Source organism: Amia ocellicauda, chromosome 2 (genome assembly GCF_036373705.1).
Source record: "Amia ocellicauda isolate fAmiCal2 chromosome 2, fAmiCal2.hap1, whole genome shotgun sequence".
Taxonomy (NCBI): domain Eukaryota; kingdom Metazoa; phylum Chordata; class Actinopteri; order Amiiformes; family Amiidae; genus Amia; species Amia ocellicauda.
This window is the reverse complement of record NC_089851.1, coordinates 490204-509859: the sequence shown is the minus strand read 5'-3', so window position 1 is coordinate 509859 and position 19656 is coordinate 490204. Positions and strand designations below refer to the sequence as shown.

The 19656-nt window shown below is 53.3% G+C and overlaps 3 protein-coding genes across 9 annotated transcripts in view; 2 read left to right on the top strand and 1 right to left on the bottom strand.

The window, feature by feature from the left end:
* Window positions 1-928: 928 nt before the first annotated feature.
* LOC136760621 (galactose-specific lectin nattectin) lies at window positions 929-4352 on the bottom strand. 2 transcript variants are annotated; one of them, XM_066716102.1, is made up of 7 exons: window positions 4197-4352; window positions 3939-4009; window positions 2802-2920; window positions 2405-2539; window positions 2118-2226; window positions 1327-1375; window positions 929-1143 (listed from the first exon to the last, which is right to left on the bottom strand). In XM_066716102.1, exons 2-6 carry the CDS (start codon window positions 3997-3999, stop codon window positions 1344-1346), a joined length of 456 nt encoding a protein of 151 aa, XP_066572199.1. In that variant the 5' UTR covers window positions 4000-4009; window positions 4197-4352; the 3' UTR covers window positions 929-1143; window positions 1327-1343. The 2 variants fall into 2 exon arrangements, with proteins under 2 accessions (XP_066572199.1, XP_066572198.1); XM_066716101.1 differs by lacking the exon at window positions 1327-1375.
* Window positions 4353-9027: 4675 nt separating this feature from the next.
* Window positions 9028-18229, top strand: dhx30 (DEAH (Asp-Glu-Ala-His) box helicase 30). Its single transcript, XM_066716100.1, has 20 exons — window positions 9028-9222; window positions 9998-10125; window positions 10644-10754; window positions 11009-11190; window positions 11413-11521; window positions 11869-12018; window positions 12382-12534; window positions 13278-13742; window positions 13878-14273; window positions 14936-15008; window positions 15093-15197; window positions 15298-15473; window positions 15620-15826; window positions 15913-15994; window positions 16154-16347; window positions 16527-16686; window positions 16773-16930; window positions 17177-17280; window positions 17380-17519; window positions 17673-18229. The coding sequence occupies exons 1-20, from the start codon at window positions 9051-9053 to the stop codon at window positions 17927-17929; spliced, it is 3522 nt and encodes a 1173-aa protein (XP_066572197.1). The 5' UTR covers window positions 9028-9050; the 3' UTR covers window positions 17930-18229.
* A 1119-nt stretch (window positions 18230-19348) lies between these two features.
* The window catches only part of LOC136760580 (microtubule-associated protein 4), a 92537-nt gene continuing 92229 nt past the window's right edge, over window positions 19349-19656 (top strand). For all 6 annotated transcript variants that reach the window (XM_066716078.1, XM_066716060.1, XM_066716092.1 and 3 more), the window contains exon 1: window positions 19349-19454. The gene's annotated coding sequence lies outside the window, so the exon portion shown is untranslated. The remainder of the gene's footprint in view (window positions 19455-19656) is intronic.

Sequence of the window (19656 nt, the reverse complement as noted above, 5' to 3'; positions counted from 1 at the left end):
TCCTGATATGTGGTCATTTGTATCAGTTTAATCCCTTATTTATCACAGCATCCCATACCTCAGGATTATTAGATTACGAAGCATGTGGCTATGTATCACATTATTATTATAATTATTATTTATTTTTGTTGACACCGGTACAACAAGGCGATCCACAGGGCTATACGAACACTATCATACACTTTTCTGTACATTATAAGATACACGCAATAACACAAGGTCAAAAATCTGTGCATGAACCTGAGAAAACATGAAGCGGTCCTCAGCTGTAATCAGGAGACATCTATTTTACTGTTGCTTGCTTCCTTTATGTATGTATGTATGTATGTATGTATGTATGTATGTATTTTAGCCATGCAGTTGAAATGTTATGGCCCCACTATAAGTCTCATTGGCTCCCAGTTATGAACACTGTAGACACAGTGCGTCTGTTTTCCAGGAGGGCATTCAGGCTGTTGTCCTGTCCGTGATGTTTTGACCCTGTAAGACACCCACGGGATGTCTGTTTGGACGACTCAGAGTTCACTGCCCCAGTGCTCCCGCCCCTAGATCACTGCCCCCGCGGTGTCGGCACTTCCCATCAGCGCTGGGGCAAAGCAAGCCAGCTGGCTGCAGCTGCCACAGGGCGGGGGCTACACAGCCAACGCTGGAGCGATGGGGGGGCAGGGCAGTGAGGGAGATGCAACGTGCGTAACGCAGACAGCAGGAACAGCCTGTTGCAACAGAGATGTGCGATCCTCCAAACTGGGCCCCTTTTCTAATTAACCTGTACTTGTATTGGAAATACACGGTGAGGTTCATTTTTACACATACAATAAATATGTTAGGATCACTAAACGTTAACGATGCCCATGACTTCACACCTTTACATGATTCGCACATCACTCCCTCGTGCACACACACACACTGGACACACTGATCACACGTGTGGAATGCAGAAGGAATTTATTTCAGAAGTAGAAGCAGTGGGCAAGTTAGAGAGAGAGCGCCCTCTCCAGAATCTCCATCCTCTCCTCCTCTGCTCCTCTCCTCCACCCCTCTCTTCTCAGGGCTACCCCACGACCCCGGCGCCGCCTTCGCCCTTCAGGGCACAGATGAAGGCGTACTGACTCTCACACTTGATGTCGTTCCAGCCCTTCAGACCTGAAACACAGAGATGGGGGAGTCATCAGGGTCCCAGGACTCACAGTGTCTGGGTAGTACATCTGTGTGTGTGTGAGTTTGTGTGTTCTATGTGTATAAGATATATGTATACTCTGCCTGTATATCATGTGTGTACACTTGGTGTGTGTGCGTGTGTGTACTCTGAAAATCAGTTTAACATGCCTGAAAAACTTCCTGTCTCAGCAAATTACTGGAACATCAGGAGAGAGAGCTGACGGAGAGAGAAGGAGGTATGAGTGTGTGTAAGTGCCCAAGCCAGGCCCACCTGCCCAGTGAGAGAGAGACAGAGGAGGTGTGTGTGTGTGAGTGTGTGTGTGAGTGTATGCGTGTGCGTGTGTGTGTGTGCGTGTGTGCGTGTGTGTGCGTGTGTGCGTGTGTGTGCGTGTGTGTGAGTGTATGCGTGTGCGTGTGTGTGTGTGCGTATCTGTGTGTGTGAGTGTATGCGTGTGCGTGTGTGTGTGTGTGTGTGTGTGTGTGATGAATTGCATTTCTTCCCCTGTGTGTCTGTGTAAACAAGGTCACTGTCTCACTGTCTCACTGTGCTATGGTACTGTGGCACAGTGCAACCCTGATACCCAGAGGAACAGTCTGATAAGAACCAGTTTTCTCCAGACATTTGGTCTTGATATATTCAATATATATATAATTAAACATTACATATGCCTTACATTTTCCCCGGTTTAACCATATATGGGTTTTCCTAATGAGTTGTCAGGCAGACACCAAACTCCACTCATCCCGGGACAGACATATGGGTCTGTTATCTTTCTCTCCTGTCTGGTCTGCATAAAAGTGCCTGTAGTTTGTAACTTCTCTAAGACTGTTCTTGAGATCACCTCTTGAACCTCTTCCATGCAGCTGCTTTTCATAAAAACCTTTGATTGGAAATATATATCTCTCTCTGGATTTCTACGACTCTTCAGTGTGTGTGTAGGTGCCCAGGCCAGACCCACCTGCCCAGCCCATATGTAGGCAATTCTCTACCAGCAGGTTGTTGGGCTCCCCAAGGTTCCAGCCAGTGTATTTAAACACACTGCCATCACTCCACAGCCAGGTGCCCTCCTGCACAGACACACACACACATACACACACGCACACACGCACACACACGCAGACACACACACGCACACAGACAGAGAGAGAGATGTTTTAATTATGATTGTTCCGCTCAGGCCCGCTCAGTCCGGTCCTGCAGGCGAGCTCAGCCACACGGGGGGTGAGATTCGGTTCAGCACGGTACCTTCTGGCAGTCGCTGCCCCCCAGCCAGGCGGCCTGCTGTGAGCTGTCTGCGCCGCGGAGCAGCTGCCACAGGGCCGTGTGCTCGTCTGCACTGCTTACAGAGGCCAGGTTCCCCCCCACGCTGAGACAGTGCAGCTGCAGAGGGGAGAGGGCGGGGCGGGGCAGAGGGAGGGAGGGAGAGATTAGTTAGAATCAGTCCAAATAATATTACTATTGATTTTTGGATTATTGCTGTTGATACTGTTAATGTGGATGCTGTGTTTTTCACACACTCTCACACACAGCACGCCCCAGTGCCCGGGGCCGACAGGGAGCCCACCCCCTCCAGGCCCTGTAGCCCCTACCCGACCCCCAGGCCCCGCCAGCCTGTGCCAGCGCTGCTCTCGGCCCCGGGTACCTCAGCCTCAGCCCAGCTCTTCTTGAATGGGAAGTACTGGAAGCAGCGTTCACCGATGCTGGTCCAGCCCTGTGGACAGTCCAGACACAGGCTCCTCTTCTCCACCTCGATCACAGCGCCTGTGGGCAGAGCGGGGTCAGGCAGGGTCAGGCGGGGTCAGCGCCCCAGTGAGACTGCCCTGCCTTCCAGTATGTACGGTAAGAGCGCCGGGATCTACAGCGGCATATGTGCTGTACTCGATTATATACGGTTACAGTGCTCTGTACTCGAGTAAGTGCAGTTAAAGTGCGCTGTACTTGAGTATATGAGGTAAAAATGCGCTGTACTTGAGTAAATGCAGTAAAAATTAGCTGTACTCGAATAAATGCAGTAAAACTGCGCCGTACTCAAGTATATGGTGTAAAACAGCACAGAGAAAGACCAGTGAACTCAGCGGCTGGTCTTCAGCTGCTGTGTCGCTGATGGGCATTTTAAAGAAGGGAAAACCCCACGGCCTCTCACTAGCATTTAACATGAGACGAATATGAGCATCACACATCTCTACCATAAGCGTGTGTTCTTATATGGGTAGCCCCATTACCAGACATATTACCACCATATGTCAAACAACACAAAAAATTAAGAAATAATGTATCCCCCCCAACCCCCAAACACACACATCTGGGGTTTTCCAGAATTCAAAAATAATTAAGCCTTTTTTAAACATTTATAACTATTTAGATTTTGAAAATTGTTAAATAAATGCAAAATATCTGTTGAAAAATAAATATTTGCAGTTTAAATACATATGGCCCTAAAACCTCAATCTGGGTTATTAATTAATTATTTAAATTACAGTAAATCTTAAATCTTTCACTCACAAATTAAATATATAGCTTTGCAATAGATATTTATCTTAAATCTAAATGTAATGTAAATGTAAATATTTATTTTCCCAAACTGATCTTTAACATTTATTTAAAAAATCAAAATATGTATAACTGTTAGGGGAAAAAATACTTAATGTTTTCTTAAATCTGAAAAAAACACAAGATTTCAGTTAAATCTGTGAAAAGATACACTAGAAAAATAATGGTGTTGTTTTACGCATTCGGCCCCAGTTACAGGGACCCCTGAGAGCAGCAGCACAGCTCCTACCTGAAGCCACTCTGAGCGCCAGGACAGTGCAGAGCAGCGCGGACATCTGGAGCAACGCCATGGCCACACTTCTGCAGGGACACAGACACAGAGACACATGCAGAGGACAACGAGAGGAACAGATAGATAGAGAGGGACACAGCGAGAGAGACAGACAGGCAGGGACAGAGAGAAAGAGAGTTGAAAGATACATAGATAAGTAGATAGAAAGTCAGAGCTTAGGGATGGAGAAGTGCTGGACAGCTGTGTCTCTCTTACCTGAAAGCAGGGACTCAGTGATGGTGTCTCTCTCTGTCTCTGTGGGCTGTGTGAGCGATCCCGGAGCCCAGCTCTTATATGTAAGTCGAGGAGAAGGGTGGCTCGGCGCAGAGGGGCCGTGCTGTTGACTGGGGCACACTGGCAGAATCAACATCCTCTTCGCCGTGTCCGTCTCCTAATCCCTGGCAGGCCTGGGGCACGACTCCCTGAGCCGCCCTGAGGAGGACAGACGTGACAACAAACCCGCCCAGTGTGCACACTGAGCCCAAGCCTCCGATAAACACGGCATCAGCGCACAGCGTGTTTGGACAGGGCTGCACACCTCGGTGACACTGAGTGGCCGCTGCGCAGGTCTCTGAGGATACAGCAGCACTGCGAGCCACACGTTGCAGTCCCCCCCCACCCCTTGCTGCACGGTGCCGCCTGCAGTAAACCCTTCATATGAGCTGTCCTCAGTGTTTCAGGACACCGATGAATATCCTGCCAATCTCATGTCCAACAGACCTGTCCTGTTCACGGTCCGGTCACAGATCTTACAGGACGAGGGAAACGTGAGGAACACCTAGAATTTAATAACACATGTATTTGTGTTTCAAATTATGTGTCAGATATTCTCTGAATATGTCAGTCTTTGATCTGTGAAGACAATAGGTATCTTTAACCTTAAAATCAAATATGTTCGGTCAGGTATTTAAGTCATAGCAATAGATGTGTGAGGTCTGAAAGCCATGGAAATGTCTAAGAAAATCCTCACTTCTGAAACAGGTTTGTACATTCAGCCTCCGAACTGAGTAAGACATTTCACCAATCTTACACAGACTAGTACAGTTCAATATAAATCATCTTCTAGACTCTCCTCGTTACTGACTGGCATCACGTCCTTGTTTGCTGTCGTATAAGGCGTTGTGGTTTACAGCTGTTTCTGTGTGCAGAGGGCATTTTGTGCAAATCACTCCACCCCGCGCTCTCACATATCCTGTGTTCTTCACGAATCGTACCCTGTGTACAGAGTTATAAATAGTGGGAGCAAAGGCTTCACATTACTGTGCTGTTCGGTTAAGAGTCCAAAGTTGGCCTAGTGTTCATGTCAAAGCCTCTTCCCCATCACAGAGTAAGTTCCCTGCGCTGCCTGAAGTCCTGGCGTCATCGACTCAAAGGGTGTGAGCTGGGTACAGGCCGCCTCGCCTCCCTTCATGCAGTGATCACGGGCCACGGCACCGGCCTGCTGCTGCTCTGCTGGTGTGGCTGTGCAGGGCAGTGCTCTCAGAGGTGTGCCTCTGTATATAATATCAATCAATCAATCCATTTTTATTTGTATAGTGCCCTTCGCAGGGTAGCCACAGAGCGCTTTACAGACTGGTAAACATGCAACAGGTGTACAGAGGAATAGAATAATACATAAATAAAATAAAGTAAAACAAATATAGACCTGTGAACAATTTACATTATCTAAAATAAAGAAAGTGAACATTTAAATAAATAAACCATTTAGGCACGGAGGAGAGAAAAACAAAACTATGGTTGGCATGTGGGAGAAAATGAATCTCTGGGGGTCCACGGCTTAGGGCCCAGGCCTAATGGCTGCCTCCCCTCCAGGCAGTATAGTTATTACAGCAGCAAGGAGATCAGAAAGTTCTTTATCGGTGCTGCTGGCTGTGCTCTTCCTCTGGAGGAGGCCTCTCGCTGGCCATCAGGGGTGGAGGGTTTGGACCATCAACAGACCTTGGGTGGCGATGACTCGTCAGACCTTGGGTGTGGATGCCCCGTTGGTCCTCCGTGGTGGGGTGCCCTGGAGGAGGGTTGTGCCTTCCATGGTGGGGGACGAGGTGCCTCATCGGATCCTCAGAGGGGGCTGTTGCTGGAAGACAAGAGGGCAGTCGTGCTCAGATACTGGTCATGCAGTGCAGGACATTTCCAAAGACAGTTGTGCAATTGCATGTCCACTATGGGCTAGAAAAACAGAGACAGAACAGATGAGTCTTCAGCTGTGATTTAAAGGCTAAGACAGAGGGGGCATCTCTTACATTGGCTGGAAGATCGTTCCACAGCTTCGGGGCCCTATAACTGAATGCTCTACCACCTGCGTTTCTCTTGTGTATTTTAGGGAGCACTAAGTAACCGGCTTCCTGGGATCTCAGTGGCCAACCTGGAGTGTATTCAATATGGAGATCTTTTAGGTAGGGAGGTGCCAGTCCCTTTAGTGCTTTAAATGTTAATAAGAGCACTTTAAAGTCTATCCTGTAGTGCACGGGCAGCCAGTGAAGAGAAGCCAATACTGGAGTGATGTGTTCATGTGTTTCTGTTTCAGTTAGGATTCCTGCAGCAGCATTTTGGACTGAAGTGCAGAAATAGCTGTTTGTGCTGCCTGACAGAATGGCATTACAGTAATCCAATCTAGATGTAACAAAGGTGTGTATCAATTTCTCAGTGTCCTGTAACGAGAGGAATTGTCTTAGTCTAGCAATGTTTCTGAGCTGGAGGAAGGAAGATCTCGACACATTGTGAATGTGTGATTCAAAGGATAGATTATGATCACAGATGACACCCAGGTTTCATGCCATCTCCTTAGGGGAGAAATTAAAGTTATCATTACTCAGTTTTATCAGTGCATGATGAACAGTTTGATTTTTGTCTCCTAAAATTATGACTTCTGTTTTGTCAGAATTAAGCATAAGAACATTTCTTGTCATCCATGTTTTAATCTCAGACAGACAGCACATTCGTTTTTTTAGGTCTATGTATTTGTTTGGATTTACTGACAGATATAATTGTGTGTCGTCTGCGTAACTGTGAAAGTTAATATTATGTCGTCGAATGATATCACCTAAAGGGCGCATGTACAATGAAAAAAGTATAGGTCCGAGGACTGAGCCCTGTGGGACTCCGTACTTAACCTCAGTTAAATTTGAGTGGTTCTCGTTAATCTGTACATATTGGAGTCTGTTTGACAGATATGATTTAAACCATGACAGCACATTGCGAGATAGGCCAATACAGTTTTCTAATCGGTGTAACAAGATTTTGTGTTCGATTGTGTCAAAAGCCGTTTCTGTACTGTGGCTGAAGTGGAAGCCTGATTGAAACTTTTCATAAAGATGATTATCAGTTAAAAAAGCTTGCAATTGGTTTGCAACTACTTTCTCTAGACCCTTAGAAAGGAAGGGAAGGTTTGAGAGGTCGATAGTGTTTAAGTAGGTTAGGGTCAGCACTGGATTTCATAAGTGGTTTAATTACAGCTATTTTAAACTATTTGGGAACAGATCCTGAGGATAAAGTGGCATTAATAATATTGTGTATTAGGTGAATAATTAATGGTAGATTGTTTTAGCAGTTTAGTGGGTATAGGGTCTAGTGCGCAGGTTGTAGTTTTCATTTTAGTAATTAAGGAGACCAATTCCTGGTGATTTACTTCGTTAAACGAGTCCAAGGTAGGCAGGGGCTGTGAAGGACTGCATGTGTCGGCTATAGTATTTGTTTTCTAATGCTGTTAACTTTACTATTGAAATGATCCATTAAGTCACTACAGGTGAAATTGGGGGGGATAACCTCTGAAGGCTTTACCTGCTGGTTAGTAAGTTTCGCTATTGTATTAAAAAGAAAACGCGGGTTATTCTTATGCATCTCTATTAAATTAGAGTAGCAGGCAGACCATCAAAAGAGCACAATGGGTCGAATGGCCTCCTCTCATTTGTAAACTTTCTTATGTTCTTATATTCTAGCATTATCATATCATTTATATATACAGCTCTGGAAAAAAACAAGAGACCACTTAACATTGACTTCTGAACTTGGAGTAGTCTCTTATTTGTTTCCAGAGCTGTATGAAATGCATATATTTATGAAAGGAATAATAAACTAGTGTGGCACTAATTGCAGCGTTGATGCCCTCTGGTTTCCTCTAATGTGGTTTGTGTGTTTGATGCAGTTTAAATGTCTGGGTGGTTTTCTTGTGTGTTGTTTTAGCCTATGCGTTGACAGACACATGTGTTGCTTTGCTGTAACCCTGTGCACTCACACAACACATGTTGACACTGGGCAAATGTGCTCTTCACGCCATGAGAAAAAGACACATGAATTACAGACACACTGCAGCTCAGTGAAAAAGTCAAACAGACCGCCCTACCCGCGCTATTCCCCGCAGCTCTGCTGTTTGGACTGGCTCTCTGTCTGCTTTGTCTGAGCTCAATCCTAACACAAATTCTCATTCAAAACAGGCTTTATTGGCTTGACACGTTTACACAAGTGCTGTCAACACGTTTACAGACACCGTAAAGAGAACAGAGTAAACTCAACTCTAGAGGCAGTTCAGAGGAGAGAAACCAGACTTATTCCAGGTCTGAAGGGAAAGTCCTACTGAGAGACTGAGGACCTGAACCTTTTCACCTGGAACAGAGGAGACTACGTGGGGACTTGATCCAAGTCTTCAAAATCATGAAAGGCATCAACCACATCAAACCAGAGGAGCTTTTCCAGATCAGCAGGGACACACGCACCCGGGGACACAAATGGAAATTGGGCTTCAAGGCATTCAAGACAGAAAACAGGAGACACTTCTTCACACAGAGAGGCATCACAATCTGAACAAACTCCCCAGCGATGTGGCTGAAGAGACAATTTGGGATCATTCAAAAACAGACTGGATAGGATCCTTGATCACTTAGTTATTAATGGACACCAAACGAGCACGATGGGGCGAATGGGCTCCTCTCGACTGGACACTGTCTCTTGCTCTTATGCTCCAGCAGCGCTCCTGCCGGCGGCGCTGTGGTCCTCCGGGCCGGCGGCGGCGCTGTGGTCGAGCTGTCCCTGCCTCTGCCACTGACGTCACGTCGCCAGGCGCTGCTCAGTTGAAACATGGCGGCGTACAGCGCCGGGTTTGTGCTCCGGGGCATCTCACGCGTGTTCGCGGCGGCGCTGGGACCCGGCTGGGCTCGGGTCGGTCGGTACCGGATCTGCCCCTGCAGGCGGCTCGGCACCGAGGCGGAGACGCAGGAGGAAGCGGAGCGCAGGGCGGCGCAGCGGCGAGGTGAGTGACAGGCAGCCGGCAGAGGCAGCTTCACCGGGGAGCAGCTCAGAGAGGAGAGTCCACTTAACATTGACCCGTGAACACACACTGAGCGTAAACACGAGTGGGGTGTGTGGCCTCTGTACACGAGTGGGGTGTGACCTCTGTACACGAGTGGGGTGTGACCTCTGTACACGAGTGGGGTGTGTGGCCTCTGTACACGAGTGGGGTGTGACCTCTGTACACGAGTGGGGTGTGTGACCTGTGTACACGAGTGGGGTGTGTGACCTGTGTACACGAGTGGGGTGTGACCTCTGTACACGAGTGGGGTGTGACCTCTGTACACGAGTGGGGTGTGACCTGTGTCACTCATCGCGCAGCTCCCGGCAGCGGTCACGCGTGTGCTGTGAAGGTGACACGGCCGCCCTCTGCGGCACTTTGAAGTGGTGCCAGCACTCGAGGGTCGAGACGCGGCTCAGTGCTCGTGTACAAACAGGCCAGTGGGTCAGTGGGTCAGTGGGTCCAGCTCGGCGGCAGCCCTTGACCTGATGGAGACAACAGCCACGGATCAGCTGTGGTCCTGCAGGGGCTGGTGTAGGAGAAGGGTGCAGTAAATACTGATACACTGTCTGTGTGTGTGAGAGTGTGTCTCAGACTTAACCCCGTTACTCTCACACACACAGGCACTGAGACGCACTCAATCTGAGATGCACTGAGACACAGAGACACACACACACTGAGATGCTCACAACAGAGACGTGTGTTCGTGTGAGTAACAGTGTGTGCGTTTCTACAGGTCATAAGGACCTCCTGAAGGAGTTTCCTCACCCGAAGAACCTGCTGCACAACACGCTGTCCCGGGCCCTGGGGCTCTCGGACCTCTCCCAGCACATCCAGTACAGCTGCACAGAGGGCCACGTCAAGGTGAGTCTGAGCGCCCAACACACGCCTGTCCCCTCGCTCGCCTGTCCCCTCCAGTGACCCACATCGTGCCCTTGCTCGCCTGTCCCCTCAGTCTCGCACTGTCGCTCTGCTGTCCCCTCGCTCGCCTGTCCCCTCCAGTGACCACCAGTGACCCACAGTGTCCGCTCACTGGTCCCCTCGCTCGCTCACTCTCTCTCTCGCCCACCTGTCCCCTCACTCACTCTCTCTTGCCCACCTGTCCCCACGCTCACTCTCTCTCGCTCACCTGTCCCCGCTCTCTCTCTCTCTCTCTCTATCTTGCCCACCTGTCCCCACGCTCACTCTCTCTCTCGCCCACCTGTCTGCTCACTCTCTCGCCCACCTGTCCTCTCGCTCCCTCGCTCTCTCGCTCACCTGTCCCCTCGCTCTCTCTCGCTCACCTGTCCCCTCGCTCTCGCCCGTTCGCCTGTCCCCTCACTCTCGCTCGCTCGATCAGCTCTACAATCCTGTGTGTGACAGTGTGTGCACGTGTGTTTCAGAGGGCCACAGTGACCGTAAAGTGGCCGAGCAGGATGCAGTGGGAGGGCTCTGGCTTGCGCAAGATCGACGCTGAGCGCAGGGCCGCCGCCGCCGCCTGCCGCACACTCAAGGTCAGAGGTCACACCGGGTGGGGGAGGGTTCACTGTCCCAGCTGTGAGAGACTTTTGTCCAGCCAGCCTGCTCAGCCTTGCTCCCACCTCCTGGGGAAGCGTTTCTGTCCCATTGAGGTGTGGGATAAACAGGAAGCGTGTGTTCGATTGAGGACTCTGTCTGTCCATCTCTCTTTCTCTCTCTTCTCTATGTGTGTTCAGGAGATGGGTGTGTTTGATTGAGGACTCTCTCTCTCTCCTCTGTGTGTGTTCAGGAGATGGGTGTGTTGGGGCCGGGTGCTGAGTTGCCTCAACGCCTTTCTGCACTGAGTGGGAGACCTGCCTCTCTGTCCGAGGAGGATGAGGAGGAGGAAGAGGAGGAGCAGGAGGGCGTGCTGGACGCCACCGACTTCTGGCAGCCTCAGAGAGACGTGCCGCGCCCCCCCCCCGAGCCCAGGTACCCCTGAGTGGCTGCAGTGTAGTGTCTGTGCAGTGTAGTGTGTTGTAGTATAGTGGGGTCGGTCGATTGAGGATGGTGAGGGACAGTGTTTGCCTCTGTGTTTGTTTATAACCAGTCCCTCACCTTCCCTTCTCTCTCCCTCTCATCCTGCTTTCTCTCCCTTTCTCTCTCTCTCCCTCCCTCCCATCACCCACCCTCTGCATGCTGCTCTGTGTCCAGGCCGGCCCCAGGGGACCGCAGGGGGGCCCATGCTCTCTCTCTCTTCCCTCAGCCCAAAGCCCTGCTGGCCAAAGTCATCCAGATCGCCACCTCCTCCCAAAGCATCTCTGTGAGTGTCTGTCCATCCCTCCCTCCGTCAGTCTGTCTATCCTGTTGTCTGTGTGTCCTGTGTGTTCAGTATGTTCAGAGCTGTTTTGTGTGTGTGGTCTATCTGCAGTGTTGAGTGCTCTGTACAGTGTTGAGTGCTCTGTGTGTGTGGTCTGTGTGCAGTGTTGAGTGCTCTGTGTGTGTGGTCTGTGTGCAGTGTTGAGTGCTCTGTGTGTGTGGTCTGTGTGCAGTGTTGAGTGCTCTGTACAGTGTTGAGTGCTCTGTGTGTGTGGTCTGTGTGCAGTGTTGAGTGCTCTGTGTGTGTGGTCTGTGTGCAGTGTTGAGTGCTCTGTGCTGTGCTGTGTGCAGGAGCTGCTGCAGTATCGCACTGACCAGAGGAAGCCCAGGACCTGCCAGCTGAGCCTTTGCTGGCCGGAGCCCCTGAGCTTCACAGCCACTGGACGGCACAAGAGCGAGGCGGAGAACAGGGCGGCTGCACTGGCCTGCCTGACCCTGAAGGTGGGAGAGTGGGGAGAGGGATGGAGGGGGGAGAGGGAGAGGGAGAGGGAGAGGGAGAGGGAGAGGGAGAGGGGGAGGGGGGAGAGAGGCCGTTCTCTGCTCTGTCTGTAAATGCTTTGGCAGCACCTGTGTGAACTTGTCATGCCGATAAAGTTCGATTTGAATTTGACGGACACAGAGAGACTAGATAGGATCCTTGGATCACTCAGTTATTAATGGTGCACGATGTACAAACGAGCACGATGGCCTCTCGATTGGACACTGTATGATGTGAGAGAGAGAGAGGGAGGGATGTAGTGCCAGGCAGGGTGAGAGCAGAGGGCTGTTGTCTGCCTGTCTCAGTGTTACTGTGCCCCCCCACAGGAGCGTGGCCTGATTGATGGGAGCAACCGGCCGCTGACCCACGCCATGTACCACCTGGACAGCGTCCGGCAGCTAGGCGCCCTGGAGCGCCGGCCCTGCGCCCTGACCATCCCCCCCCGGCTGCAGGACCGCCTGCTCCACTACCTCACCCAGGTGTGTTCAGCGTTGGCTCAGTGCTCGTGCTGCTGTGTTCAGTGTGTGTCTGTGTGTTCAGTGTGTGTTCAGCGTTGGCTCAGTGCTCGTGCTGCTGTGTTCAGTGTGTGTCTGTGTGTTCAGCGTTGGCTCAGTGCTCGTGCTGCTGTGTTCAGTGTGTGTCTGTGTGTTCAGTGTGTGTTCAGCGTTGGCTCAGTGCTTGTGCTGCTGTGTTCAGTGTGTGTCTGTGTGTTCAGTGTGTGTTCAGCGTTGGCTCAGTGCTTGTGCTGCTGTGTTCAGTGTGTGTTCAGCGTTGGCTCAGTGCTCGTGCTGCTGTGTTCAGTGTGTGTTCAGCGTTGGCTCAGTGCTTGTGCTGCTGTGTTCAGTGTGTGTTCAGCGTTGGCTCAGTGCTCGTGCTGCTGTGTTCAGTGTGTGTCTGTGTGTTCAGCGTTGGCTCAGTGCTCGTGCTGCTGTGTTCAGTGTGTGTCTGTGTGTTCAGTGTGTGTTCAGCGTTGGCTCAGTGCTTGTGCTGCTGTGTTCAGTGTGTGTTCAGCGTTGGCTCAGTGCTTGTGCTGCTGTGTTCAGTGTGTGTTCAGCGTTGGCTCAGTGCTCGTGCTGCTGTGTTCAGTGTGTGTTCAGTGTTGGCTCAGTGCTTGTGCTGCTGTGTTCAGTGTGTGTTCAGCGTTGGCTCAGTGCTCGTGCTGCTGTGTTCAGTGTGTGTCTGTGTGTTCAGCGTTGGCTCAGTGTCGTGCTGCTGTGTTCAGTACCCAGTGGAGCAGGAAGAGCAGCAGCTGGCCTCACAGAGGGAGGAGGAGGAGGAGGAGGAGGAGGAAGAGCAGACTGAGGAGGAGGTGGTCCTGGACGCCGTCACCGGCCAGTCCTACGCGCCGCTGCCCCCCCGGAAGGCGCAGGCCCTGAGCGCGGCACTGCGGGCGCTGTGGGCGGCGCGCACGGCGCGGGGCTGGGAGGGGGCTCTGCCCGTGGACCCGCACCGGGAGCGGCTGCTGCAGGCCGTGGCGGGGGGGCGCGTCACCGTGGTGGCCGGGGAGACGGGCTGCGGCAAGACCACGCGTGTCCCCCTGTTCCTGCTGCAGCACGAGGCCCTGGAGGGCCGCGCCGCACACTGCAACATCCTGGTCACGCAGCCCCGCCGCATCAGCGCTGTCGCAGTGGCCACCAGAGTGTCCCAGCAGCTCGGGCCCTCGCTCAGCCACTGCGTCGGCCACCAGGTACCGACCCCCCGACCGACAAACTGACCCCCTGACTGACCGACTGACACACTGACCTCCTGACTGACTGACACACTGACCCCCTGACTGACTGTCGCACCGATCCCCTGACTGCCTCTTGCTGTCCCTCCCCAGGTGCGTCTGGACAGCCGGCCCCCGTCCCGCAGTGGGGGGGCCCTGCTCTTCCTCACTGTGGGGGTGCTGCTGAGGAAGCTGCAGGGCAACGGGGCTCTGCAGGGGGTCAGCCACGTGGTGGTGGACGAGGTGCATGAGCGTGACGTGCACACCGACCTGCTGCTGGTGCTGCTTCGCCGGGCCCTGGACCAGAACCCCGGCCTGCGGGTGCTGCTCATGAGCGCCACAGGCGACCCGGAGCGGCTGGCGCGGTACTTCGGGGGCCGGGGGGCCGTGGTGCGCGTGCCCGGCTTCATGCACCCGGTGCGCCAGAGCTTCCTGGAGGACGTGCTGCGGGAGATGGGCCGCCCTGCACCCCCCATGCCCGGACCTGCCGACGGCAATGGGAGCAGTCTGGTGAGAGAGCGAGTGTGAGTGTGAGTAGGGCTGGGTGATATGATAATATCTCTATTTTTAGAAGTTTGGATGATGCACGATATATATCTCGATATTTCTTGTTTTTATCCAATCAAGCTACAAAATAAGACCAAAGACATTAAAGCTACAAGTTAATCATTAAATATGCAAAACTAACACATACCCCATGCAGGCTGTCATGGTAAATATATGCAGAATGCAACACATTACAGCGCAAGTGGTGTGTGATTACTATTACGTGTGTTATGTTGTTATGGGATATATATATACAGTGGGGGAAAAAAGTATTTGATCCCCTGCTGATTTTGTACGTTTGCCCACTGACAAAGAAATGATCAGTCTATCATTTTAATGGTAGGTGTATTTTAACAGTGAGAGACAGAATAACAACAAAAAATCCTGAAAAACGCATTTCAAAAAAGTTATAAATTGATTTGCATGTTAATGAGGGAAATAATCCCCCTATCAATCAGCAAGATTTCTGGCTCCCATCATATCGCACAGCCCTGAGTGTGAGTTTGTGTGTGTATATGAATATAGTGTGTTGTGTGTGTGTGTTTATATGAATACAGTGTGGTGTGTGTGTGTGTGTTTGAGTGTGTTGCTCAGTGTGTGTGTTGCTTATTGTGTGTGTGTTGCAGGAGGACGACCCCACTCCAGATCTGGACCTGGTGACCGATGTCATTGAGCACATTGACCAGCGCGGAGAGCCAGGTGACCTCGCCTCTCTGCCTCTCACCGCACTCTTTACCCTCACTGCCTTTCACTGTCATGAGTATCTGACTCTCTCTCTCTCAGGCGCGGTGCTGTGCTTCCTCCCAGGCTGGCAGGAAATCCGGGGGGTTCAGCAGCGGCTGGAGGAGAGAGCGGCCTTCCAGCAGGGCAGACAGCTCATACTGCCGGGTGAGCACAGGGTGTCTGTGTGCGTAATGCAGTTTGCATGTGAGGGCGACGCACAGAGGCGCGAGGCCGTGACGCTGACCCCTCTCTGTCTCCCCACCAGTGCACTCGAACCTCCCGGTGATGGACCAGCAGGCCATATTCCAGCACCCCCCCCCTGGCCAGCGGAAGATCATCCTGGCAACCAACATCGCAGAGACCTCGCTGACCGTGGACGACGTGGTGCATGTGGTGGACACGGGCTGCCACAAAGAGCAGAGATACAACTTGCGCACCAAGGTACTGACACACTGCTGACACACTGACCACTGACACACTGACTGAATACAGACATTGACTGACACACTGACTGACGCACTGAGCCACTGACATACTGAATGACGCACTCCAATTCGGTTCACAGTAAAAGTCCCCCTGTCTCCCAGGTGTCGTCTCTGGACACGGTGTGGGTCTCTCGCTCCAGTGTCACTCAGCGCCAGGGGAGGGCGGGGCGCTGCCAGCCCGGCCATGCCTACCACCTGTTCCCACGCCAGCACCTGGACGCCATGCAGCCCTTCCCTGTCCCCGAGATACTGCGCACCCCCCTGGAGAACCTAGTGGTACAGTCCAAAATACACAGCCCCAGCAGCAAGGTGAGAGAGGGAGAGCCTCTGTTTTCCTGTACCTGTCTATACCTGTCTCTCCCGTTGACTGTGTCCCATGTCCCTCTGTGTCCCAGGCGGTGGAGTTCCTGTCCCAGGCTCTGGACAGTCCGGACAGGGCTGCGGTGCGCGAGGCTGTGAGGACCCTGCAGGAGATCGGTGAGCGTTGGGTGCTGGCTCTGAGCGTCGAGGCGCTGCGGTGTCCTCTGGCTCGGTTTGGTCCTCACCTCAGTGGGAAGGGCGTCCCTCCAGGGGCACGAAGCTGGGCAGTGACTAATGTGTCTCTCTCTCTCCGTCCCTCTCTAACTCCATCTGCAGGAGTGCTGGACAGCGCGGAGGCCCTGACGGCGCTGGGCCAGTGCGTGGCATGCGTGACCTCTGACCCCCGGCTGGGCAAGGTGCTGGTGCTGGGGGCTCTGCTGCGCTGTGCTCTGCCCCTGATGGCCTCCGCCGCCTGCCTGACGCGAGACCCCTTCACCGGCGGCCTGACCAACCGCCCCCGCGTCTCACAGGTCCGTCTGTCTCTGTCCCTGTCTCCCTGTCCCTCTCCGTCTCTGTCTCTCTCCATGTGTGTCAATATGTGTAGTGTGTTTAATAAACCCTCTCTGTCCCCTCTAATTCAAATCGAGCTTCATTGGCCTGACAAGTTTATAGAGCGTTGACAGACAGTCCTGTCCCTGTCCCTCCCCAGGCGAAGGTGGCGCTGTCGGGCTCCAGCTGCAGTGATCACCTGGCCTTCAGCCGTGTGGTGCAGGGCTGGAGGGATGTGCTGCAGAAGAGGAGCCCCGCGGCCCGGCAGCAGTACCTGGAGCAGCACTCCCTGTCCCAGCACAGCCTGCGCTACATCCAGGGTGAGGGGGAGAGGAAGTGTGGGGGGTTTCGGCCTGCTGTCTCTCCATCAGTCCTCTCCCTTACATCTGCTCCCTCCCCATCTCAGGTCTGATGCAGCAGCTCAGTGAAAACCTGTTCGATGCCCAGCTGGTGCCCCGCGCCTCCGACTGTGTGTCCCCGTCCTCCCAGTGCAACCAGTTCAGCCATGAGGACCAGCTGGTGATGGCTGTGCTGCTGGCTGGGCTGTACCCCAACCTCATACAGGTACCCCCACTGTGACCCCGGCCTCATACAGGTACCCCGGCCTCACACAGGCATTCCCACTGTGACCCCGGCCTCATATAGGTACCCCGGCCTCACACAGGCACCCCCACTGTGACCCCTGCCTCATACAGGGTGCGGTGTGTAGTACAGTGTGCTGTGTTTAGTGGTGTGTAGTACAGTGTGGCGTCTGTAGTATAGTGTGCTGTGTGTTTAATGGTGTGTAGTACAGTGTGCTGTGTGTTGCAGGTGCGTCGGGGGCAGGTGACACGGCAGGGCAAGTTCCGGCCCGACAGGCTGAGCTTTCGCACTGACAGGGGCTCTGTGCTGCTGCACCGCTCCACCGCCAACAGGTCAGACTCTGTGTGTGTTTGTATTAACGACGTGTGTTTGTATTACCAGTGTGTGTGTTAATTTTGTGTGTGTGTGTATTGACTCTGCGTGTGTTGCAGGGGAGTGGAGCAGTTCCCCAGTCGCTGGCTGACCTTCTTCACAGCTGTCCAGTCCAACGGCAAAGTGTTCATCAGAGACTCGTCCTGTGTCCCCCCCCTCGCCCTGCTGCTGCTGGCAGACTGCAGCCTCACTGAGACAGGTACTGACGCACTGACAGAGGTACTGACTGACACCCTGAGACGGGTACTGACATCCTGTAGCCCTGACTGAGACACTGTAGTCTTGCACCCGTCTGTCTGTCTGTCTCTCTCTCTCGTGTTGACCTCTGTACGTTGACCCCTCTCTCCCGCAGTGTCCGGGCAGTGCGTGGAGGTGGCGCTGGCCGGTTCATCTCTGGTGCGCTGCCAACTGTCCGTGCAGAGCTGGGAGCTGCTGAAGGGGCTGCGCCGCTCCCTCCGGGCAATGCTGCAGCGCGGCCTGCAGGGGGCGCCCTACGCCCTGAGCCCCGACACACGGGACCAGCACGGGCAGCTCATCGCACTGCTGGCGGACCTGCTGAACAACACCGGCGTTGACTGGCCACGGGCTGACGGACGCACTGAAACATGATGCACTGACTGACTGACTGACTGACTGACTGACTGACACATGGACTGGTTGATGGGTTGTACTGGATTGTATTTCGACTGTCTTACACCCTGACCGGCTGCTGCACTTGCTGGCTTTATGAAGGGCAGGCGTATGGAAGCGGAGCCGGTGGTCCGGGGAGCCCAGCTGGGGTTCGAGTCCGTGTCCTCCTGGTGAGTGGGGGAGAGAGAGTGAGCGAGGGATCGGGCTGAGTGTCCTTGTGCGCTGGCCACTCACACTGTATTCTGTATCAGAATGAGAAAATAAATATTTATTGGAGCAGCGCATTTCCTGTGTCCTCACTGCACTGTGAGTGTGCGGGTGTGTGTGCGAGTGAGTGTGCGGGTGTGTGTGTGAGTGTGCGGGTGTGTGTGTGTCTTGGGGGCTGCAGGGCTCTGTGTTGTGCTCTGTTGTGTTGGTAGAGGTAGAACCCCTCAGTATCAGGGACGTGCAGAGGTGGTGAGAGCCACTGCCCCTTTTTTTCCGTGATGCACCCTATTTGTCCCGATCGCCCCTCCTCTGATCCATGCCATGAATTGCAACTGGGAACTGCCCTTCGCCAGCATCCCCCCGGACCGCACTTCGCAAACACACACCCTGAAACGCCCCCTATTGTACCTGCCCTGTGACACAACTGCCTGTAACCGCATCACGCTGCTACAGTGGGACCACCCTGTCATTGTAGCACAGTGTCCATAGTGCCCTGTTGTAGTGTGTAACGGTGCTGCTGCAGTAAGGGGCTGTGATGTAGTAACAGTGCAGTAGTTACTATAGCCGAATATTGTTGTGCAGTTACAACAGCCCTCTGTTGTGCCGCCCCCAGCCTCCTGTGTTAGTAGTACAGAATCCTGTAATATGAAATACAAATAAGCTTTAACTCTGTGTCACAGACAGGCCTGTGGTAAAGCCGGTCAGTGTGCTAGCTGTGGTGCGCTTCCCCAAGCGCCTGTCCCGCATAATCCCAGCGGGGCAGCTCGTATTACATCACAATTATTTTGGAAATCTAATCCCTCCGAGTCCCGCCCCCAGTGTGCATTCCCTACTCCTCATTGGTCATTCATCGACTTCTTAGTTGGAAACCCCTCATCCTCATTGGTTGTGTTCCATGCTTATCAACTGGGGGCGGGGGGTGGTAGGTTAAAACGGCTGATCGCTCTACTGATTGGGTGTCTCTCCCAGCCCTTAAAAGGAGTAAAAGCTGCTCATTGGACAATATTTCCGCCCGTCAGGGGAAGGCTCGGGTGGGAGGAGCGACATGAGGGGGCGTGATTAAAACAGAATTCCACAAAAACAGTTGGTGCCGGAGCCGTCTGTTATTCTCCTCCTTCAACGCGATTGGATGGCTCACCCGTCCATCTTACGTGCGGGCGTGTGATTGGCCGGCAGTGTCAGGGGAGGCAGGGGTGTAGCCGTGCAGTGTGTTCGCAACGCCTGAGCCCGCAGACTCCGCAGCCAGGAGACCCTCGGACCGACCCGCGGACAGACGCGCACTCCGGAGACCGGACCGGTGAGTCTGCGGCCGAGCCGGGCCGCCGGGAGGGCCGGGCCTGTGCTTGAGGGTGGGGTCATGGGGCAGAACCGGGGCTCGGGACGGGCTGGCCCGGGGCGAGGGAGGTGGTGCGGGAGTGAGAGTGACACCCCACCGGACAGCCATCGTAAGAGCCGGGCAGCCGGGCGGAGTGCGGGCTGGGCCGAGTGACGGGGCCAGA

What these genes read in the sequence shown, in the direction of transcription:
- LOC136760621 (XM_066716101.1), bottom strand. Translation starts at nt 3,999, where the DNA reads ATGGCGTTGCTCCAGATGTCCGCGCTGCTCTGCACTGTCCTGGCGCTC. An exon ending in GGCGCTCAGAGTGGCTTCAG is followed by an intron (nt 2,921 to 3,938) that starts GTAGGAGCTGTG and finishes CTCTGCCCACAG; the next exon opens with GCGCTGTGATCGAGGTGGAG. An exon ending in GGGGCAGCGACTGCCAGAAG is followed by an intron (nt 2,227 to 2,404) that starts GTACCGTGCTGA and finishes GTGTCTGTGCAG; the next exon opens with GAGGGCACCTGGCTGTGGAG.
- dhx30 (XM_066716100.1), top strand. Translation starts at nt 9,051, where the DNA reads ATGGCGGCGTACAGCGCCGGGTTTGTGCTCCGGGGCATCTCACGCGTG. An exon ending in CCTCCTCCCAAAGCATCTCT is followed by an intron (nt 11,522 to 11,868) that starts GTGAGTGTCTGT and finishes TGCTGTGTGCAG; the next exon opens with GAGCTGCTGCAGTATCGCAC. An exon ending in TGGCCTGCCTGACCCTGAAG is followed by an intron (nt 12,019 to 12,381) that starts GTGGGAGAGTGG and finishes GCCCCCCCACAG; the next exon opens with GAGCGTGGCCTGATTGATGG.